The following is a 25,370-nucleotide window of genomic DNA, read 5'->3' as shown; positions in this document are numbered from 1 at the left end:
GACGATCAGAATATGCTGATTTATTTTGAATTTCTGAATTATCCTTCCGAAAAATAATTGATCAGACATGATTTTGGCAATTTCTTCAAGACATCCATCTTTGATTAAGCAAGTGAACGAGATCTTGAAGCGTCTATCCATTCGTGCATCAGGGCAGAATGCATAGGCAACGACTACACCTGACGACCGGTGCATAGAAGATACCTCTATAAACGATTTTTCTGGTTTATCGGTAAAAGAGCAACTCGTAATGAGACTGCAGTAGAGCAAAATAAGGTACCCCGGGGCAAGTGGGACCTAAAAAAACGCTAGTTCAGCAAAATTGTTAACGCATACTTAGAAAACAGGTTATTTCAGAATATTTACCACTGATACACCATTATATGCTTCCATTGTTGAAGTGTAGAGGTGTTGGAGGCCATTTATTCAATTACAAAAATATTGGTAGTGCACGAAATAAATTTACCTTCAGAACCCACTTACCCCTTCAAACGGGGCAAGTGGGACCTATTCTGTTTTCTACTGTCCAACGAAACTAATTTGAGGAATGTAGATATTCTGATCATATTATTTCTGAGTATTAGTATTTTCAGATCATGGATGGAGATTGGTTGCATGACGGACTTTATTTTTGCAACAAGAAAAGGATTATAATCTTAGCAGAAATGAAAACAAGACAACAGCCGATTTGCTGTTTATTTGGCTGTTGTTTTGTTCTTCATTAGCTTACTTTTGTACCAAATGTTTCAGGTGGCAAGGATAAGCAAATCTTTATTCACTTTTCGTATGAATAAATATTTCTCTTTTCAAAACACAAATTATTACATAAATCAATACTTCAGAAGAAACGTTTTTATTCAGCGATGCGCAGTATTTTTAATTTGTAACAGAACAAAATAGCCAATTTATGTGTTAAGCAATTTATATATCTGAAAATCTGATGCGAAGTTTGAAAATAACAAAACACAAGACAAATCCTTTTGACCTTTTGTAGAATTATTTGCGCTGTAAACGGAAGACTATCGCATAGTTTTAGCCATTGCTCTTCTTCACGCGGGAGATAATTTTCAGAATGTAAAATACATATTTGGTAATTAACTGTACAATACTTTTTAACAACGAAATCAAACTGCATCTGATTCAGATCCATATGATATATGAATGACGAAGTTATTTTCGCTAGACAACCATCTAAAAACAATTAAAATAGCTTTATCGAAAATGTTATTCAAATATGTCCCACTTGCCCCATGTATGTTAAAATTCAAGGGCAAATGAAAATGGCAGATTTTGGCTTTAATTAAAAAATTTAAGTCGTTTTCGATGTCACACAATTATTTAGTTGCTCAAAATATTTACTTTCTACATCAATCATAAATGTAGAAACGACTATTTAGTTAGAAATCCATTGAATTAAAATAAAAGTAGTAGATTTTCCCGGTAGTCTAAAGTCATGATCAAGCAATAGCATAGTATGGTGCTTCAAATGGTTTTGAATCCGAATATTTTTGTGTCGGGTGAATTCGTTTATAGTTCTACTTCATCTTTCTAGAACATTATTGCCATTAAAAACGTTCATTGATTAATCTGGAGTCATAGTACCCACTTACCCCGTATTTTCACTTGCCCCGGGGTACCTTACTTGGTTTGCTGGTGGCAATTACGTTGACGCCAGGATCCTTGCCAGCAATTCGTAAAAAAAAATCTCCTACTATGAATCTGAAGAGATTAAGGGCAAGTTCTTGAGACAGACTTTCGACGCTCTTAAAACAGTCAAACTTCGATTGAACCAGAGAGGGTAATCTCAGCAGCTGGAAACATTGTGAACAAAAGCCGATGCGGATTGGGAGATGGATTGCTCAGTATGTTTTTACACTTGAACTTTGTCAATAAATATTGTTTTTCGGACAAAAGTTCAATCCAAAGTTTTTTTTTATTTATGAAATTTTCACAAATACCGGTTTTTACCGGTATTACCGGTATTCACTTCATCAAATACCGAAAACCGACATTTGTCAAAAGTGTCCAATACCGACCACCCTAGTCAGGACCCTAAATGAACCTGGACGAGTGAGCCTTCTGGCTCGCGAACTGCAGGTTGGAGTGAACGTGGAAGCTATTCAAGAAGTTTGATGGACCAGATCCGGAGAACGTGAATTCCGAGCAGTGGACCCCACGACCAACACTGCATTCAAGTATAACATCTATCACAGCGGCGGCGAAAAAGCAGAGCATGGAGTTGGTTTTGTAGTGATGGGCAAGCAGATGAAGCGAATGATGCGGTGGAAACCCATAAGCGAACGAATCTGTGTGATGAGGATACGGGGCAAATTCCTCAATTACAGCCTAATCAACGTTTACGCACCGACAAACGATAAATCCGACGATGTGAAGGACACGTTTTATGAATGTCTTGATAAAGCCTATGGAGAGTGCCCAAAGCATGACGTGAAAATTGTTATCGGAGACGCTAACGCTCAGGTCGGTAGAGAGGACTTTTTCCGTCACATAATCGGTAGGGAGAGCCTTCACTCCGCTACCAATGACAACGGCCTACGACTAGTAAATTTTGCTGCTGCCAGAGGGATGGCCCTCAGTAGCACCTACTTTGCACGAAAGAACATCCGAAAGCACACCTGGAGACACCCAAATGGTGAAACTTGCAACCAGATAGACCATGTTCTGGTGGATGGGCGCCATTTCTCGGATGTTATCGATGTGCGGACATTCAGAGGTCCGAACATTGACTCTGATCACTACCTCCCCAACAAACATTCACTAGTTGAACTAACATCAGTGTGACGATTTAATTCAGCGCTGTGTTGAATTATGTCTGTACTATTTCTTATCACAACTTCTGTTTAAGCTTTGTTCACACAATTTTGGCGAAGTTATACAACTACAACATCTCATTTTGAAAAACAACTTTATTAACTGATTCGTTAAACCTTTAATAAGCGTTTTACTAAGCCTCAATTCAGCTACATGAGAATTCTTCGAAAATAATAACACATAGAAGGTAACATCATTAAGATCTCCAATGAACGTATGTTAAAGCAATTGCTATTTTCATATAACCATTTTAAAATTTTCCCAAATCGGGTCTCGAACTGCTGTCATTTGATCATCTGCCGGAAACGTTGTCATCCGCGCCATCCTTGGTTTGTTAGATATGGCTCACTCAATGCAAAACATGAATAAACTTATTGCTGAATATGAATCATAATTGGACTCTTATTCAATAAGTCGATCTGTCAAACTACAGTTTGTTAATAACTGTACAAGATTTTTATTTCAACCATTCTTCAGCCAGTCATTACCATCGCACACTAGGAAAAATACGTAAAAGTAATGTTGATAAACGATAAAATAAAATCCGTCCCCAATGCTATTCATGAATTTATGAAAATAAAATCAATGTATATTCGGCCTTCCTCGTAATCTCTTGATAAACGGTTGCGATATGATTGTCAAATGCTAAGATTATTCCAATTTCATCAACATCCATGCGATAATATTGGGTTTCCACAGGCGTTATGTCCGGCTTTTAGTAAATTTAGTTGCGCATGAATGCATGATTTTTTCATTGCTCCAGCAGTTTTGTTCGTTATAATCTCCGACAGCTTAATAAATCACGAATATAAAAAGCATGTCTTGAAAAAATAATTCATTATTTTCCTATAAATCAAATTTTCCAGATCTAGAATCCAGATTTTCTTTCAAACTGAAACGCATAATGTTTTTTTCCACTGTGCGATAGATCAGATAAATGTGAAATCCAATGGTTAAGAAGGACAACGGTTAAGAAGGATGTCTAATGCTTGCTTATTAACTTACTATTCAAACTCAATTCGACCACCCTTTCAGAGCATCACATCATAGTCGAACAGAGAACTTTAAAAATCATTAGTTCAGCATATTGTTAAACTTCCCCAATGTGCTGAAATGTGATAAAACGAAAACGTTAGTTCGACTTCAAATAAAGGTAGTAGACAAATAAATAGGCCATGTCGAATATTAGTTAGATTAAATGCTGAAATGAAATCTGTCTAGCGAATTATTCAGCATCCATTTTATTCAGCTACGAAGATCACAAATAAACAATAATTCAACCTAGATGCTTATTTGTAGCTTGTCGTTGTTTGTTGGGTCGTTGTCAATAAAATTCGATCACGGTTGTCAACTGTATCGAACGAAAGATCACAGCGAACGATGCGTTTCAATATCCAGCGATTGTCGGCGGAAGGAGTATCGGCTGAGTACCGCCAGAAGCTCGACGAACGGATAAGTGCAATCAACGTTAGCGACAACATCAACGATCTATGGGAGTCGATCCATGGAGCGGTGAGCACAACAGTACGAGAAGTGGTAGGCACTGCACAGAGGCGACCCAGAACGGGTTGGTTCGATGTGGAGTGTCAGAGAGTGACAGACGAGAAGAACGTTGCCAGAAGCCGGATGTTGGTGTCGGGTACCCGATCGAATAGAGATCGGTACAGGGAAGCAAGAGCAGTCGAAAAACGAACCCACCGCAGGAAGAAAAAAGAGTACGAAGAACAAGTTATTAGTGAGGCGCATGAAAAAACCCGAGCAGCACAAGTCACACAAAATCGGTTGCAGCAACTTGTTTGTGACTAAATCTGGTCACATACGAGTTGTAGTTACCTAAGTGGGATATGTGTGCTGCTAGGGAATGGAGCAGAACGATATGCGGAAGTTTTATGAGTCTGTCAATAGCGGGCGGAGAAAGACAGCGTCATCTCCCGTCATGTACAACGACCAACAAAGGAATTTGCTGACAGATAAAACTGAAGTGGCTGTCAGGTGGAAGCAACACTTCGAGACTTTGTTGAATGGAGAAAGTGACGATGCATCGGTGAACAGAATAAATATTAGCGACGATGGACAAGCTGTGGAGTCACCTACACTAGATGAGGTTAAACAAGCTGTTAAAGAGCTGAAAAACAATAAGGCTGCGGGCAAGGACCAGCTTCCAGCTGAACTTCTCAAATACGGCAGAGAGCAGCTTTGTGAAGTTCTGCACCATATTATGTCGAAAATATGGAAGAACGAGGAAATGCCTGCTAGCTGGTTGGACGGCCTCATTTGCCCTCTATTTAAGAAAGGGCACAGACTGGAGTGCGCCAATTATCGAGGAATAACCCTCCTTAATTCGGCGTACAAAATTATGTCCCGTATTCTGTTCAACAGATTGAGACCGCTTGAAGAGTCCTTCGTCGGTGAATACCAAGCAGGTTTTCGTGAGGGCCGATCAACGACGGATCAAATGTTTACCCTGAGACAGATCCTTGATAAATTCCGGGAGTACAACTTGCAGACACATCATCTGTTTATTGATTTCAAGGCGGCGTACGATTCAGTGAAACGGAATGAATTATGGCAAATTATGCTTGAACATGGTTTTCCGGCGAAATTGATACGGCTGATTCGTATAACGTTGGACGGATCGAAATCAAGTGTAAGAGTTGCGGATGAAATATCGACGTCATTTGTAACCTTAGATGGATTATAACCTTAGCAGGGTGATGCACTCTCGAACCTACTGTTCAATATAGCGCTCGAGGGAGCGATTAGGAAAGCTGGTGTGCAAAGGAGCGGTACCATTATCACAAAATCGCATATGCTCCTGGGATTTGCGGACGATATCGATATTATCGGAATTGATCGCCGTGCCGTGGAAGAGGCTTTTGTGCCTTTTAAGAGGGAGACAGCGAGGATTGGACTCACGATCAATACCAGCAAAACGAAGTATATGGTCGCTGGCAATCAACGTGGGTTTATTAGTGGTAGTGGTAGCAAAATGGTGTTGGATGGTGAAACATTTGAAGTGGTAGAAGAATTTGTGCATCTTGGAACATTAGTGACGTGCGATAACGATGTTACCCGCGAGGTGAAAAGCTGCAAATAGGGCTTATTACGGACTTCGTAACCAGCTTAAGTTCCGTAGTCTGCAAACGAAGATAAAATTCGCGCTGTATACTACTCTGATTCTTTCGGTGGCTATATACGGCCATGAAACATGGACGTTAAAGGAGACTGATCGGAGAGCTTTCGGAGTGTTTGAGCGTAAGGTGCTGCGGACAATACTCGGCTTTAAACTGGAGAACGGTATCTGGCGGTGGCGCATGATTCACGAGTTGTACCAGGTGTATAAAGGGCTGGATACCCGATCAATAATGCATAACATAATGCATAAAAAAAATAACAAGGGGAGTTAGTTATTTCAGAAAAATATTGAAACAAAATGTGTTTTAAATTTGGCTGGTTAGTTGTTAAAATAACAAAAATTATATCAAAAATCCTTCTAGTCGTAACACAAATAAATCAGAAGTTGATACTTTTATATCAACTTCATAACAAACGTTGATATAATTATCCTGTGAAAAAATCTACTTTCAAGGTAATAGCCTACATCACGTATAAAAATCTGGTGCGCTAAAACGACGGATTTCCATCCATAATGTAGGCAATTAACTTTGTACTAGCTATTAATCTCGAACGTAGATTCAAGTTAGAGTTTCTATTTATGTTTTCGGGATTTATGAAAATTCGGGATTTCCCGATTCCCGGGATATTATTTTTGAAATCCCGAAAATCCCGGGACGAACATTCTTTTTTTAGTTCAGGTTTACTAATAGTGTGTATGCTCACAATTTCTATTTGCATAGAACGCCCAACGCCAAGGGGAACTCCCAAACAAAGAAAACACAAGACTAGAGTTTTCTTTACCCTATGGCGGTCTATTAACTGATATTTCTGCCAGCAACTGCAGATCTCTTATAATTAAACAATAAGTATATCGCTAGCTAACAATATTCCTTGATATTACAAAAGAACAGATACATCTAATTGGTGTAAAGTTTTTGCTTATCTTCCGTCTACAACGACGAGTCTCACACTATCCAATACATATTTCAGCATTTATCTATACAGCCAGAAATATTTTGTAAATTTACGTTCATTTTGATGCACATATTTGGCATAAAAAAGATCGCAAAAATAAAAGTTTTAATTTTAAATCTAAATTGATTTAATTGATTGATTGACGTGAAAATAATTTTAATAAATCAAATAAAATTTATATTTGCTTTTCTATTTTATTTTATTTTGCGATTCTACTCTACGCGTAATTCAATTATCATTTGTGCACGCCTAGTTAATCTTCTCGGCCCTCCTAACACCGAGCTAGTAAATCCTGAGCTTTTCGTCCCCTAAGTTTATGTATTGGTTCGAGTTCTTTCAGGACTTCTGCTGATCAGCTTCTGAATGATTTGGATTAAAGCTCTTCTTAGACTTTTGCTGACCTGTCCCGAGAAATTCGGTACGATGCTACCCATGATGAAGAATGTGTATAGCCGCCAGACATTCTAAATACTCGCGCTCCTCTAATGTGGGCGTGTACTATACACATGTGGAAGTATTGGCTTGAGAAATGGATTGCGAGTGATTTGACTTAGGGACGTTCCGATACTTCCGATATATCGGAATATCGATATTTTTGTTTCGATATCCGATATTTTTGTATCGATATTTTGCTTTCAATATATCGGTCATATCGATATTTTTGATTTCGATATCGATATATTATAAATTCAGTAGAAAATCGAATTATAGCCGCTATTGAAATTGGATTTTTCTCACAATCCATACGTTAAACCTAATTTCGGAAGTAGTGCGCTGTATAGCACATCACCAAATGAAAACAGCGCACTACTTCCGAAGTTAGGTTTAACGTACGAATTGTGAGAAAAATCCAACTTTGTTAGCGGCTATAATTCCGATTTGCACTGAATTGATAATATTGAATCAGAACAAAGTAACACAAAAATAACAATTTCGTTGTATTTTGTGTAAGAAAATACTTGCAAATGAATCCGAAATGCAGCATTTTTAATGGTTTAGAAGATTTTTCTCGGTAGCGCGGATGGTGTGAGGTGAGCGCTGCTGTCACACATAGTTTTGGAAACTCGACACTCGGCGTGTTGTGCAACATCTGTCATGCCGCTGGTCCTTGAATCCTAATGCGAATAATTCAATTATATATTTGACCTGTTCCTACACACATAAAATAAATCGCAGAATTCTGTGAAATATCACCGAAATCTCAACAGCAGAATAGTTGTTTTTTATGTCTTTATTAGCGAGACTTTCAGCCCAGTCTTGCAAAATGTCGTGATCATCACCAGATGATCAGATATGAAAACAAAAACCACCACGCTTTTAAACGATGTTCTTTACTGACAATCACTGCAAGCGCATCGTGACATGTAGAAGCTGACACGTGAGTACCTTCGGTAAGCGTGACACCCAGATTGACAACCACAAGCTGAGAGCCATAAAGAGCATCAGGTCGGTCAGCTGTCAAAAATGCAGGTGAGCACCGTTATTGATTGATTTTGTTGTCGTTTGATTGGACTGACGTCGTTTTTAATTGATAAATTGGATAAATCAATAGTTAAATTAAGGGTTCATTCACAAATTACATAACGCTAAAATGGACCTGGGGGCTGAAAGCCCCCACCCACCCTCTCGTAACGTATTTTGAATGGGAGGGTTCTGAAATTTGTATGGGCTGTATTTGTGAATGGCTCTAACTAAGTTTTCACCAATTTAATCCAGACTATCTTTTGAAAAAGGCCAAATTTTTTTTATTGATTTCTTCAAATGGATACAATAAAAAAACGACGCATCCTACAAACAAATGTTATATGGGTTACTATCGCAAAATCAGTCAAAGTTTCTAATAAAGATATCGGAAACAATTCAATTTGAGCCCTACACTGAAAAAAATCAGTTTCAAAAATTAAAACTCGATTTGCGAAAAAACGCTTTTTTTGATTTGTATGAAATTGTGTCTCAAGATAGGTGATTCTGTTCCCTACCAACCGTCCATACATCGCAAGCTGGGCACTTTGAAGGAAAAAAAGTTTTTAACAAAAACTTTTTCTTGTCGAAATTATTTTCAGTGTATTTTTATCCGTTGCGATTAGTTACGACCTAAATATTGTACTCTGCTTGACTGTACAGGAATATTTAAATATATGTATGTATATGTTAAATCCACTGGCACTCCTTGACACTGAGAAAAAAAATCAATTCCGACAAGAAACATTTTTGTTAGAAAACTTTTTCCCTTAAAAGTGTCAAGCTTGCGATGTATGGACGGTTGGTAGGGAACATAATCACCTATCTTGAGACACAATATCATACAAATAAAAAAGCGTTTTTTCGCAAATCGAGTTTTAATTTTTGAAACTGTTGAAACTGATTTTTTTTCAGTGTAGGGCTCAATTTGAATTGTTTCCGATATCTTTATTAGAAACTTTGACTGATTTTGCGATAGGCACCCATACAACATTTTTTTGTAGGATGCGTCGTTTTTTAATTGTATCCATTTGAAAAAATCAATAAAAATTTTTTTGCCTTTTTCAAAAGATAGTCTGGATCAAATTTGGAAAAACTATGTATGTACTTTTCTTTTAATAGCACCTCTTAAAATATTGCACAAAAAGTCAATATAAACAATAAGAACACTTAAATGTTCCCAAAAATTCTATTTTGGCTTCATGCATTTTTATCACAGCAAAAATCCATTAATTCCGCTAAGTGGATTATTCCATTGCTGTCGAGCGTTCATTTCGAACCAAACACCGCATAGGTCAAGTGATCATCACGATAGTCAAGATGACATGGATATGACAACCACAACATCAGGAAAGTTTTCCTATCATTCATGCTGGTGATCACAGGCAGAAGAAGTGAAGACATGGTGAGTGACCAAGCGCTAGTTGCTAAAATGTCACTTTCATGGTGATCGTTACACCAAGCATGTGAGATCCACAATGAGCATCACAATTGAGTACTTGACACATGACCTGGATTTTGTTATTGTCACGCTTTGCGTGACTTGTACGGTGACACTTTGCAGCACTGCTTTCAGCCCTGGGCTGGCTCGTCTCGTAGCAGAACTGTTCGGTGAATAATTTACAGATTTTCGGTTGTTTAGTCAGTTGAACAAAGGAAAAAATCGCAGAAAATTTGATGAAATAATTACCGAATAGTTCTGCGAATTGAAGTAAATTTCACCGAAATCTATTAAATGATTTGAGTGTGTATGATAAATTAGATAAATTAACTTAAGGCATTAGGAAGGTATTTGTGGAAATACAAATTTAGAAGAATTGGAAAACATACGAAAATTTCCTTCAAAATAATGCCCCGTAGGAGTTAAAGAGAATTTCCTTAAAATACTTCTGATGAAAGTTTTGAACTTTTTTTCTGATGGAACTTTTTGCGCTAATTTTAAAGAATGCCTGTAAAAATCGAAGACAATTTCCTGCCGCAATTCAAGGGAGTTTCGTGTGAAACAAAACGATAATTTCTCGTGAAAGTTTAAGAGAATTTCGTTATTAGTTAAGCATTTTAATGGATTTTCTGGAATTCTAAATTTCTTTTGAAAAATTAAATCAACCTTAAAAAAACTTCCGTGAAAATTCGCAAAAGAGAATGTTCGGTTGTCATGAATCAGAATAGCCCGAGGAGAAATACAGAAAAAATGTCAGTGGAATTTCAGCAAATTTCTCGATTGATCAGTTGTTTTTTCGAGTAAACGGAAACTAGTGAGGTCAGCATCATTCCAAAAACGACGCCGCTACCGATTAAAACTACGCCGCTGCCGATGCCGATGGACAAACACACTCTAGAAGAGATTGGATTAAGTAATAGGAAAAAGGTCATTTCTAATAATTATTGTTAAGAGGTACTACGGTAATACGATAGTAAATGAATAACCAAATATATTCTAAAAAATTTCATATTCGAAATATCATATGATTTTCCGATATATCGATATTTTCATTCCAATATATCGGTGATATCGATACTTTGATTCGATAATCGTATCGAATCAAATATCGATATTTTGAAGTATCGGAACGTCCCTAATTTGACTATGCGTCCAATTTGGGAATCTCGAGCTCGTTCAGTAGCCTCTAGGTTGCGAAGGCCGACGGAGGTCCTTCGTAGCTTAGTTGGTTAAAGCACCAGTGTAGCGTACTGTAGGGTCATGGGTTCGAGTCCCATCGAAGGGAAAGTGGTTACCTCCAATACATTTTCCAAATCAATATCTTCCACATAACGTCTACTATTGTGTTTTCGTTGTGACTCGTGAGCTTATATGGTCCCAGTACGATTCCACTGCACATCTTCCGTCTACAGCGAGGTGTCTGACACTACCTAGTATTGCCACAGAAAATACGCTGCTTGAATGAAAATTTAGAAATGGTCTAAATCCAATATATAATACAAACAATCAAGCCTACTTCGACGGACAGCGAATGCGCCTTTTCTAACTCGGCGAACATTTGTTCCAGAAACCCTACTTTCCGATACAACCGCAAATACTATTTGCCTTTTGAAGTCAAACCAAGGTTCGGTTTAAATTGATATTGAATTTAGTTTTAATTTGAATTCTGTACCCTCTGTCCTTTCTAAAATATGAACTTTACCCCTAAACTTCGGAGAAAACTTTTTTCAAACCAAGAAATAATGTTTTTAAAAACATCGAGTATTCCCGGGATCCCGGGATTTCCCGGGATATACAAGAATTTTCATTCCGAATCCCGGGACAGCAAAAATGGCCGGGAAATGGAAACTCTAATTCAAGTTATACTGGAGGTGATTACGTCCGCGTTTTTTTCCAATATCTACAAAAAATGTAGGCAATTATTTTGTGTAAATATACATAGCTAAAGTTGTTATAATTTTGATTTGAAATAAAACTGGCCGAAGACACATTTTTATCGAATTATCTAATCATAACACACGTTGTTTTAAATAACAACTATTGATAGAATTGAGTTATAATTTTGTTATGCATTGCTGATCGGGTATTATTAAGCTTATACAACACGGCAGACTAGGGTGGGCTGGACACGTTGTTCGTATGCCGAAAGAACGTCAAGCGAAGATAATATTTACACGATGGCTTTTTGCAGTTGAAGAGGACCTGAGGGCGCTCAATGTTCAGGGCGACTGGAAGCGATTGGATACTCCATTCGGCGTAGCTTCATCGAAGAGCTGTAGCCCATCAATTATCAGTTAAGTAGTATAGGCATTCCCACTTGTAATTACTCCCTTAATTGCAAAAGTCCGCAAATTTCTTCACGATATGCTAAAAGTCGCCCATTTCATCTTTCTACTGATATTGAAAACTTTTATCGACAAGAGTATTCTTGGTTTCTGTGCTAAAAACTTGCAAACCTATAAAAAATCATAATATACGAATAACTTTAGTTTTATAAGAGAATTTTTATTAAATGTGTTGTACCATATGAAACATTGTTTCCAAATTTAATTGGATTTGTATTCGTTGTTCTCTTTGTCATCGCTTTCACTCTTTCACTCAAATAGTTTTAGTATCTTCTGTAAGCAACTTCGAGGATGGAGAGATGCGGCCTCGAACCGTGCATTGTGGCGTCAAATTGTTGATTCAGTGTTATCTGTTTAGATGTTAACTAAATAAATAATAATAAATGTAAGCAACTTCGACTTCTTAGCCAACCTCGGACTTTTGATACAACGGGATCCAACGAGCTTAGTGATCAATGTGTCAGTTCCTCGTTTGTCCTAAAAATTACCTGCAGCAGATGTTTCTACTGTTTTAATCAAATTGAAATTGATTTTTCTTGGCAGAAAAAGGGGGGCTCGAAGTATCAGCTGCCACAAATGCATTTACTGTATTCCAAGACTTGCTATAGAACCGAAAAACACTGGAGAATATTGTTTTCATCAGTCAAAGCACATCAATTCACGTCAATTAAGATTTGTTGACAGACCGGGACCACTTTTCTCAACTCGGTGTCTATTTCTGGAAACTCGATTAATGCTGCACTGCGATTAGCAAAATTGAGCCAACCAAGAAGTGATTTTTATCAGTAATGCAAAGAAATCATAAAATTGACAGTGAAATAACTATTTTGTTTGAATAATCTATTGCATTTGTTTGAAAACTTGAAATCTAGATTGTCTTCTTTATTTTTTATTTAAAAATTTAGTTTACATGTCATAAGACGAGTTTGTACAATTCCATTTAATTCCACCACTTGATTGTACCTATGACAGATACGTATTTCGACCAAAACAGTAAGACCGTCTTCAGTGTCTCGTACTTGACTCGACTAAAAGCTCAAAAAATGCCGCAAAATTTTAGGTTTCCGGAATTAGCTGACCACGAAATTTTGAATAAAACTTTGTTGTACGAGAAAGGCAAAAATGCAGCGAATTTCAACCACTCCTAGTGATTACCGATAATGACTTTTTATCGTCTAACTAGCTGCTCAAGTCGATATTCACCCAAATAAATTGTAAATAACAAATCCCAAAGGTCATATCCAACGTTGTAATTGAAATAATAATTTGAGCCTTTACATTCGCAAGGCTACCATTTATAATGAAAACATAAAATAACCGGTAGTAGATCTTTCCAATCAAGGGAATTGTTCAATTCAGATCCACTTAAACAATGATGGGTGTAATTTAACACTAAAAGTTGTATATAAAAAATTAAACACTGTAATTAGAGTTCAATTTACAGAATCGTGTCATACCACACAATTACTCATCCCATAACTCACCTAGGCGTGACCATATCCAGTACTTCGCTATCCACAATGTCGGCTAGTTTGGAAATTCCAAGCGGATTGTGCGGAGGAGGGTAGGCCCGCTCCTCCACCACATCCTCGTTGCACTGACAGTACGCAGTGGACACGTGAACGAATGCCATCAGTCTTCTCATCTGCTCCGCCAGCTTCAGCACCCGTAACGTCCCATTTGTGTTGATGTTGACCGCCAGTTTTAGCTCCTGATCGAACCTCACGTTGGCAGCACAGTGAAAAATGATTTCCACATTTTCCACTAGTTCCGCCCGATCTGGCTGACTCATGCCCAACTCATCGGCCAAAATGTCACCCCGGACCAGCTTGACCTTGTCCAGTTGAGAGCGGTTTGTTTCTCGAATCCGGTTGAACACCAGATGCTTCAGGTAGTCATCTCTTCGCTGAGCAGCATCAACGCCCTTCTTGGTGCGAATCAGCAAGTAGATGCACTTGATGTCCACACAATCGCGAAGCAATTTTTCCACAAGGACTTTGCCCATGAAACCCGTCGCACCGGTTATGAACAATGTCCGACCGGCATACGAGTCGGGGACACTGCGATAATGGTGCTGGTGGCGATGTGGGGACATGGTTTGCTCCATCCTTCCTTACACCGCCAGCCGACGGACGACGGCGTCCTGCAGCGAATGAGGGTCAACTCGCCGGGATGAAAAATGCTAGGAATGGGAAGAAAAGGAGTAAGATTTAGCATTGGATTGGTGATGAGTCAGAGGCAATTATTGTGGAGTAGAGTAACATAATAATGATTTACTGGACAGTATATAGGGAAACACGCGGTCTCGGATATTTGTATTTAATCATTAGAAGATTTGTAGATTTTGGTAGATTTTTTTGCAGATTAGACATTTTGGAAGTCACAAGATGCCTAATGGCTCCAAAAATGTTCCAGCTAAACAGATTGTTATTCGATTATCTTAATGAGCTTCCTTTTGTAGGCAATTTAAAAAAAAAAACCCTAATTAATCCAACTAGCTGTAATGATGCCTTTCTCGTTTGCTCAAAAGGATTGAGAGGCATATACAATTAGACTGGCCCAGGAAACAAAAAGTTGTCAAATTCTACGAGGCACCCCTAGGATTGTGCCTTTGGGTACGAAAATCAATCTCTAAAAAAAATTAAGCTCAATCGCTTGTTGCATAAGCTGGCGTATTTGATTCGAAGTTTGTATGGTGGTTTCTGCCAAAATGCATAGGAAAATACACCTCCGTCACTCTTCCGTTCAGGAAATTGGGTCGGTATGCCCAATTGAGCTCAAAATTACAACAATTAGAAATCAGTTTTTGAGCATAACTTTTTTTCTAAGTTTCAGGCATTTTTACCACTTTCTACAAAGTTGTTTGACTAACAAAAATACACGTTTTTGTGGAACATTGCGAAGCTCTATCTCTTAAAATTGAAAAGTTATTTGAGAAAATGTGTTTTTTCTAGGGGTGTTTTAGAATTGTGTAACTTGTTCCGGCGCAAAATGGCGCACACAACTTTTTAGTACACTGAAACTGCTGTATGTCTACTCTTATCTCACGGTTGAAGCTTGTGTTTACACGAAATTACACGTGAGTTTTATAGATTTCAAATGTCTCACTTTTTGCTCTACTTGTACACTAAGTTTATGTAAATGCTATAAAAATTAATCATTGATAGGTGGCCAATAGGCCAATAGTATATTGCAACACGATGAACTGAGCTGAGCGAAATTTTATACACCCATCTTTGGAATTTAGCAATTAACAATTTTTCACAGAAAACTGCATGGGGAGAATGATTCCATTATTTATTCTTTAAAAACGGTGGGATGCGTTCTAGAAGAAAGCATTGTTTTCCATATTAATCGCGATACTCGAAATATTTACTTCGTTTGTCAATATAAAACCACTTGATATGTCAATTAAAAACTTATTTTCACAAAATACTGCACGAAGGTGATGTTTGGAGTCATGAAAAGTTTAAAAAAAAAAGCAGAATACTACACACATCGGTGAAAATTCCTTTCTCGTTTATTATAGTCCACCACCGTTCATTATTTACAAATTTTCAATAATAAATAATGGACCCAAATTTCTTATGCATGCATTCTGTGAGAAATCGTTATTTGCTAATTTCCAAACAGTGTGTCTATAAAATGTAGATACATACACATACACATACACACATACAGACATCAGCTCAGTTCATCGTGTTGCAATATACTATGGGCCTATTGGCCACCTATCAAAAGTTAATTTTTATTGTGATCCTATAGCATTTACATAAACTTAGTGTACAAGGCAAAAAGTGAGACATTTGAAATCTATATAACTCACGTGTAATTTCGTGTAAACACAAGCTTCAACCGCGAGATAAGAGTAGACATACAGCAGTTTCAGTGTACTAAAAAGTTGTGTGCGCCATTTTGCGCCGGAACAAGTTACACAATTCTAAAACACCCCTAGAAAAAACACATTTTCTCAAATAACTTTTCAATTTTAAGAGATAGAGCTTCGCAATGTTCCACAAAAACGTGTATTTTTGTTAGCAAAACAACTCTGTAGAAGGTGGTAAAAATGCCTGAAACTTAGAAAAAAAGTTATGCTCAAAAACTGATTTTAAGGACTTTCCACAGAAAACGTCACATATCTCGTAATATATAAGCCATATGTATGGGGTGTCTTTGACAAAGTAGCGTGAAATACCATCCGCTACAACTTTCTTGAAGAAAGTAGGCTCATATCTGCTTCCGATGGATATTAAGAAAAAAAATTATCTCACTTTTAGGTGAATTAATCATTTCACAAATTTTCTCAAAAAAAGACTTTCCTGAAGACACTAGGCTCATATCTGGTTTCGATGGTTAAGCAAAATTTTCATCTCACTTTTAGGAGGATTAATCATTTTACAGATTTTCTCGAAAAAATGCCTTTGCCATATCTAACGTCTTCTCCAAACAAACTATAGCGAAAAAATCAACAGAAACGATGCTATTAAAAAAGCGCACGAAATCGGCAAAAAGCAACACTGTGCATTGTCCTCTCTTATAAATGTCAGGACAAACTCAAGCGTTGCAAAAAGCATTTGTCCCAAGCTACCCAGTAACTTCTATCCCTACCTCCCCGTAGTGTTGGCCGGCATACGAGCAACCTTAAGGAAGATCGGGTAACCAACCCCGGTAGGACCTATGGTCGTATGCTGACAGGGAAGGGGGATTTGTTCCTCTCCGGGGATGCAAATCTTACTGAGCGTCTGTTCTCCATGTCAGGATCGGCTCACAACAGCATCTGTTCTCCATGTTAGGGGCAGCTGATCATCGTCCGAGTGTCATCGAGGGACTCTAAGTGAAACTGTGCACCATGGTCCACCGGGAATAAGGAGGAATGGTTCTCCGAAAATTTAGGGGGTTTGGTGTCAGGCCTTGCAAGCCAGCCTTTAAAACAACATACGCAACGAACAATCAACAAGAGAGTACGGACCGGAACCATCGGCGAAGATCACTGCCACTATGGGGAAAAGGGTGGCCATTAATCGAAAAATTTACTATCTCCTATTTGTCTAATTTATATATCATATGAAAGTATATACCCTAGATAAGAGAATCGGAAAATATTGAAGCGCTATGTTTATTCAGTCAAAAGATATGGGCTGGCGAAGTGAAAAAAGCTGATAAAAATAAAAAATCGTTCCTTATTTTGATTGGTATGCTATGAAGTCAATTTTCCTCCAAATATAAAGTTTTATATACCATTTCAAAGCTGAAAATCATAGCTTTTCGATAGTTTTGTTTATTTTGCACGCAAAGATAACTATCAAAAAGTTGTAGAAGAAAAACTTTAATTATCATAACTCTTCGCTATAAAATGGTCCCGCAAACCTAATGTCCTCAAATGTCCCCTCATCTGTGAATGGGGGATTGAAATATAACCCTAGTACCACCTTTTAGTGAGTGATTTGCTTGCGCATATTTGCGCTTTTACGAGAACGCTGCAATTAAAGTTTTCTTGAAAATTGTGGTTTTTATTCTCTATACCTCGTAATGATTAGAAAATGAACAACATTATTACTAGAAATATGGTTGTTTGCTATCTTATGCAAGCTGTATTGGAAACAAACAAAAAAAAAACGCCCAAAAAAAATTTTAAAAAAATATTTTTTTCGCCAGTGACATTTTTTGAAGGGTTGACGATGGTCTTTAAAGGGTTAAAAAAGGTTCTTAAATATTCCTTCACATAATATATGTTGCATAGAAACAGTTTTTATTAAAAATAATATTTTTGGCCGCCCATTTGTATGAGAATTCCCCATAGTGCACTGCGACGAAAGGGACTAGCGATTGGAAACTCGGTTCGTGGAACTACAAATCTCTCAACTTCATCGGGAGCACACGCATACTCGCCAATGTGCTCAAGGACCGTGAATTGTTGGAAGGTATCAATGATGCGAACGTTATGAAAACTCATATGTGAATATGTACGTTATGTGGAAGATATTGATTTGAAAAATGTATTGAGTAAACCACTTTCCTCTGATGGGACTCGAACCCATGACCCTACAGTACGCTAGACTGGTGCTTTAACCAACTAAGCTACGAAGAAGGACCTCCGTCGGCCTTCGCAACCTAGCGGCTACTGAACGAGCTTCGAGATTCCCAAATTGGACGCATAGTCAAATCACTCGCAATCCATTTATCAAGCCAATACTTCCACATGTGTATTGTACACGTCCACATTAGAGGAGCGTGAGTATTTAGAATGTCTGGCGGCTATACACATTCTTCATCAGCAACGGTACTGATCAAGTGAGGTTGTGTAAGCTATTTTGCCAGTCGGTCGTCAAGCTCAGACCCGACCGCATTGCGTAGGCAAGAGCACGCAACTCAAGTTCAGTTCAATCAAAGGTAATTGCCTATTTCCGGGGATTAAACCACCCGACTTGGACGTTAATTTACAATGTTATGAAAACTCATATGTGAATATGTACGTTATGTGGAAGATATTGATTTGAAAATGTATTGGAGGTAACCACTTTCCCTTCGATGGGACTCGAACCCATGACCCTACAGTACGCTAGACTGGTGCTTTAACCAACTAAGCTACGAAGGACCTCCGTCGGCCTTCGCAACCTAGCGGCTACTGAACGAGCTCGAGATTGGACGCATAGTCAAATCACTCGCAATCCATTTATCAAGCCAATACTTCCACATGTGTATTGTACACGTCCACATTAGAGGAGCGTGAGTATTTAGAATGTCTGGCGGCTATACACATTCTTCATGAGCAACTGTACTGATCAAGTGAGGTTGTGTAAGCTATTTGCCAGTCGGTCGTCAAGCTCAGACCGCATTGCGTAGGCAAGAGCACGCAACTCAAGTTCAGTTAAATCAAAGTTAATTGCCTATTTCGGGATTAAACCACCCGACTTGGACATTAATTAACAATGTTGTGAAAACTCATATGTGAATATGTACGTATTGGAGGTAACCACTTTCCCTTCGATGGGACTCGAACCCATGACCCTACAGTACGCTAGACTGGTGCTTTAACCAACTAAGCTACGAAGGACCTCCGTCGGCCTTCGCAACCTAGCGGCTACTGAACGAGCTCGAGATTCCCAAATTGGACGCATAGTCAAATCACTCGCAATCCATTTATCAAGCCAATACTTCCACATGTGTATTGTACACGTCCACATTAGAGGAGCGTGAGTATTTAGAATGTCTGGCGGCTATACATTCTTCATCAAAAACCGTACTGATCAAGTGAGGTTGTGCAAGCTATTTGCCAGTCGGTCGTCAAGCTCAGACCCGACCGCATTGCGTAGGCAAGAGCACGCAACTCAAGTTCAGTTCAATCAAAGTAATTGCCTATTTCCGGGGATTAAACACCGACTTGGACGTTAATTTACAATGTTATGAAAACTCATATGTGAATATGTACGTTATGTGGAAGATATTGATTTGAAAAATGTATTGGAGGTAACCACTTTCCCTTCGATGGGACTCGAACCCATGACCCTACAGTACGCTAGACTGGTGCTTTAACCAACTAAGCTACGAAGGACCTCCGTCGGCCTGGCTTGATAAATGGATTGCGAGTGATTTGACTATGCGTCCAATTTGGGAATCTCGAGCTCGTTCAGTAGCCGCTAGGTTGCGAAGGCCGACGGAGGTCCTTCGTAGCTTAGTTGGTTAAAGCACCAGTCTAGCGTACTGTAGGGTCATGGGTTCGAGTCCCATCGAAGGGAAAGTGGTTACCTCCAATACATTTTTCAAATCAATATCTTCCACATAACGTACATATTCACATATGAGTTTTCATAACATTGTAAATTAACGTCCAAGTCGGGTGGTTTAATCCCCGGAAATAGGCAATTACCTTTGATTGAAATGAACTTGAGTTGCGTGCTCTTGCCTACGCCATGCGGTCGGCTCTGAGCTTGATGACTTACTGTCAATTAGCTTACACATCCTCACTTGATCAGTACCGTTGCTGATGAAGAATGTGTATAGCCGCCAGACATTCTAAATACTCACGCTCCTCTAATGTGGACGTGTAATACACATGTGGAAGTATTGGCTTGATAAATGGATTGCGAGTGATTTGACTATGCGTCCAATCGGGAATCTCGAGCTCGTTCAGTAGCTGCTAGGGTTGCGAAGGCCGACGGAGGTCCTTCGTAGCTTAGTTGGTTAAAGCACCAGTCTAGCGTACTGTAGGGTCATGGGTTCGAGTCCCATCGAAGGGAAAGTGGTTACCCCAATACATTTTTCAAATCAATATCTTCCACATAACGTACATATTCACATATGAGTTTTCATAACATTGTAAATTAACGTCCAAGTCGGGTGGTTTAATCCCCGGAAATAGGCAATTACCTTTGATTGAACTGAACTTGAGTTGCGTGCTCTTGCCTACGCAATGCGGTCGGGTCTGAGCTTGACGACCGACTGGCAAATAGCTTACACAACCTCACTTGATCAGTACCGTTGCTGATGAAGAATGTGTATAGCCGCCAGACATTCTAAATACTCACGCTCCTCTAATGTGGACGTGTACAATACATGTGGAAGTATTGGCTTGATAAATGGATTGCGAGTGATTTGACTATGCGTCCAATTTGGGAATCTCGAGCTCGTTCAGTAGTTGCCAGGTTGCGAAGGTCAACGGAAGTCCTTCGTAGCTTAGTTGGTTAAAAGCATCAGTCTAGCGTACTGAGGGTCGTGGGTTTGAGTCTTATCGAAGGAAAGTGGTTACCTCCAATACATTTTTCAAATCAAAATCTTCCACATAACGTACATATTCACATATGAGTTTTCATAACATTGTAAATTAACGTCCAAGTCGGGTGGTTTAATCCCGAAATAGGCAATTACCTTTGATTGAACTGAACTTGAGTTGCGTGCTCTGCTTACGCAATGCGGTCGGGTCTGAGCTTGACGACCGACTGGCAAATAGCTTACACAACCTCACTTGATCAGTACTGTTGCTGATGAAGAATGTGTATAGCCGCCAGACATTCTAAATACTCACGCTCCTCTAATGTGGACGTGTATAATACACATGTGGAAGTATTATTGATAAATGGATTGCGAGTGATTTGACTATGCGTCCAATTTGGGAATCTCGAGCTCGTTCAGTAGCTGCTAGGTTGCGAAGGCCGACGGAGGTCCTTCGTAGCTTAGTTGGTTAAAGCACCAGTCTAGCGTACTGTAGGGTCATGGGTTCGAGTCCCATCGAAGGAAAGTGGTTACCTCCAATACATTTTTCAAATCAATATCTTCCACATAACGTACATATCCACATATGAGTTTCCATAACATTGTAAATTTAACGTCCAAGTCGGGTGGTTTAATCCCCGGAAATAGGCAATTACCTTTGATTGAACTGAACTTGAGTTGCGTGCTCTTGCCTACGCAATGCGGTCGGGTCTGAGCTTGACGACCGACTGGCAAATAGCTTACACAACCTCACTTGATCAGTACCGTTGCTGATGAAGAATGTGTATAGCCGCCAGACATTCTAAATACTCACGCTCCTCTAATGTGGACGTGTACAATACACATGTGGAAGTATTGGCTTGATAAATGGATTGCGAGTGATTTGACTATGCGTCCAATTTGGGAATCTCGAGCTCGTTCAGTAGTTGCTAGGTTGCGAAGGCCGACGGAGGTCCTTCGTAGCTTAGTTGGTTAAAGCACCAGTCTAGCGTACTGTAGGGTCATGGGTTCGAGTCCCATCGAAGGGAAAGTGGTTACCTCCAATACATTTTTCAAATCAATATCTTCCACATAACGTACATATTCACATATGAGTTTTCATAACATTGTAAATTAACGTCCAAGTCGGGTGGTTTAATCCCCGGAAATAGGCAATTACCTTTGATTGAACTGAATGATGCGAACGTTTAAAGGTAATCATACCATCTACCAGAGCTGCGGCAACCCACACGAGCTGGGAACAGCTTTCATAGTGATGAGCGATATTCAAAGGCGCGTGATCGGGTGGCCGATCAATGAAAGAATGTGCAGGTTGAGGATCAAAGGCCGGTTCTTCAACTTCAGCATAATCAACGTCCATAGCCCACACTCCGAAAGCAATGATGATGATAAGAACACATTCTACGCGCAGCTGGAACGTGAGTCGACAGCTGCCTAAGCCACGACGTCAAAATCATCATAGGAGATTTGAACGCTCAGGTTGGCCAAGAGGAGGAGTTTAGGCCGACTATTGGGAAATTCAGCGTTCAGCTGCTGACGAACGAAAACGGCCTACGACCAGTTGATTTTGCCGCCTCCAAGAATATGGCCATTCGCACTACCTATTTCCAACACAGCCTCCTGTATCGGTACATCTGGAGATCAACACTGCAGACAGAATCATAAATCGAACACGTTCTGATTGATGGCCGGCACTTCTCCCACATTATCGGCGTCAGGACATATCGTGGCGCTAACATCGACTTTGACCACTATCTGGTGATGGTTAAACTGCGCCCAAAGCTATCCGTCATCAACAATGTTCGATACCGACGACCGCCGTGGTACGACCTAGAGCGACTGAAGCAACCTGATGTCGCCACTGCATACGCGGAGCATCTCGAGGCAGCGTTGCCGGAAGAGGGTGAGCTCGATGAGGCCCCTCTTGAGGACTGCTGGAATACAGTCAAAGCAGCCAATAACGACGTAGTGGAGAACAACGTCGGCTATATGGGACGAAGACGACGGAACGATTGGTTCGACGAAGAGTGTAGACAGATTCTGGAGGAGGAGGAGGCAGCGCGGGCGGTCGCGCTGCAGCAAGGTATCCGGCAGAACGTGGAACGTTATAGACAGAAGCGGAGACAGCAGACCAGCTTTTTTCAGGAGAAGAAACGCCGCCTGGAAGAAGCGGAATGTGAAGAGATGGAACAGCTTTTTTTTTTACTTTTTTTGAGTGATTTTTAAGTTGTATACAAAGTTCATCACTCGATGGATGGAACAGCTATGCCGTTCTCAAGAAACACGCAAGTTCTATCAGAAGCTCAACGCATCCCGCAAAGGCTTCGTTCCGCGAGCCGAAATGTGCAGGGATAAAGATGGAACACACATCAAGGAACATCTTGACGGACGAACGTGTGGTTATCGAAAGGTGGAAGCAGCACTACGAGGAACATTTGAATGGCGCTATGAGTACAGGCAGTGAAAGTCAAGGCAGCGGAGGAGATGACTACGTCAGTTCAGCGGACGATGGAAGGCAACCAGCCCCCAACTTGAGGGAAATTAAGTATGCCATCCAACAGCTAAAGACCAATAAAGCAGCTGGTAAGAATGGTATCGGAGCTAAGCTCATCAATATGGGCCCGGAACAGCTAGCCACTTGCCTACACAAACTGATAGTCAGAATCTGGGAAACTGAACAGCTACCGGAGGAGTGGAAGGAAGGGGTTGTATGCCCCATCTACAAGAAAGGCGACAAGTGTGAGAACTTTCGAGCGATCACCATCCTTAATGCCGCCTACAAAGTGATAGATCATCGTCCGACGTCTGTCATCATTAGTGAATGAGTTCGTGAGAAGTTATCAAGCCGGCTTCGTTGACGGCCGCTCGACAACCGCTCGACCAGATCTTTACCGTACGCCTGTGAAGCTCACCAGACTGATCAAAGCAACGGTGGATGGTGTGCAAAACTGTGTGAAGATTTCGGGAGAACACTCCAGTTTGTTCGAATCGCGCCGGGGACTAATACAAGGTGATGGACTTTCGTGCCTGTTGTTCAACATTGGGCTAGAAGGTGTCATGCGGAGAGCCGGGTGTAACAACGACTTTCAACAAATCCAGTCAATTTATTTGTTTCGCGGTTGACATGAACATTGTCGGCCGAACATTTGCAAAAGTGGCAGAACTGTACACCTGCCTGAAACGTGAAGCAACGAAAGTTGGACTGGTGGTGAATGCGTCAAAAACAAAGTACATGCTTGTGGGCGAAACCGAGCGCGACAAGGCCCGCCTGGGAAGCAGTGTTACGATAGACGGGGATACCTTCTAGGTGGTCGAGGAATTCGTCTACCTTGGATCCTTGCTAACGGCTGATAACAATGTTAGTCGTGAAAAACGAAGGCGCATCATCTGTGGAAGTCGGGCCTACTACGAGCTCCAGAAGAAACTGCGGTCAAAAAAGATTCGCCACCGCACCAAATGTGTCATGTACAAGACGCTATTAAGACCGGTTGTCCTCTACAGACATGAAACATGGACAATGCTTGAGGAGGACTTGCAAGCACTCGGAGTATTCGAACGATGGGTGCTTAGGATCATCTTTGGCGGTGTGCAAGAAGACGGTGTTTGGCGGCGAAGAATGAACCACGAGCTCGCCCAGCTCTACGGAGAACCCAGTATCCAGAGAGTAGCTAAAGCCGGAAGGGTACGATGGGCAGAGCATGTTGCAAAAATGCCGGACAGCAGCCCTGCAAAGATGGTATTCGGTTCCGATCCGGCAGTAACGAGAGCGCAGCGAGCGAGGTGGGCAGACCAGGTGCAAACGAGCGTGGGCGCATTCGAGGATGGAGAGATGCGGCCTCGAACCGTGTATTGTGGCGTCAAATTGTTGATTCAGTGTTATCTGTTTAGATGTAAACTAAATAAATGTAAAATAAAATGAATGAACAAGGCCAAGTGTGTAGCGAGCACGGTGGATCGATCAGGTGTTAAACAATTTGCGGACCTTCCGTAGGCACGTGGTTGGCAAAGTGCTGCCATGAACCGAGGAATGTAAACGAATGTTATGTACTGCAAAGGACACTCCGGTCTTTGATTCTGAGATATGTTAACATTGGTTGACAAGGACAACGAGTTATTTTTAGGACAGTCTAGTTTTTATCTTAGTTTGTTAGACCAATTGATAAAAAATATCCAAAATAATAAAATGCATGCTTTATAGCTTTAGTCAATTTAACTCCATTTGATGAGTAATCCTACGTGATTCGTATAATTCTCCTTATACGTAAACCAGGTACAAAGTAGCTAATAGCTAGCGATTGTCTGGCAAAACTTCACTAGGTCACAATGAAGTATGCAAATTTATTGAGCAGTCATTTCAATTTCTTGATTATCTCATCTCCCTCTTGTCCTTACTCCTCTCAGTTGTAAGTTCAATGAAGATAGAGGACCGAAAACGACATCAACGGCAAACAAGTAACGAACCAAAGAAGGTATGTAAGAAGTAAGACTTA

At 40.0% G+C, this 25,370-nt stretch overlaps 1 protein-coding gene across 1 annotated transcript in view; it reads right to left on the bottom strand.

Annotated features, from left to right (window-relative positions):
• The window catches only part of LOC134226235 (putative fatty acyl-CoA reductase CG5065), a 57,622-nt gene that overhangs the window by 5,978 nt on the left and 26,274 nt on the right, over window positions 1–25,370 (bottom strand). The window contains exon 2 of the mRNA XM_062706859.1: window positions 13,656–14,353. Coding sequence (XP_062562843.1) covers window positions 13,656–14,278 — 623 coding nt within the window. The 5' untranslated portion in view covers window positions 14,279–14,353. The remainder of the gene's footprint in view (window positions 1–13,655; window positions 14,354–25,370) is intronic.

Source organism: Armigeres subalbatus, chromosome 3 (genome assembly GCF_024139115.2).
Source record: "Armigeres subalbatus isolate Guangzhou_Male chromosome 3, GZ_Asu_2, whole genome shotgun sequence".
In the NCBI taxonomy this organism is placed as follows: domain Eukaryota; kingdom Metazoa; phylum Arthropoda; class Insecta; order Diptera; family Culicidae; genus Armigeres; species Armigeres subalbatus.
The sequence above is the reverse complement of the archived record's forward strand: the minus strand, read 5'-3'. Positions and strand labels throughout refer to the sequence as shown.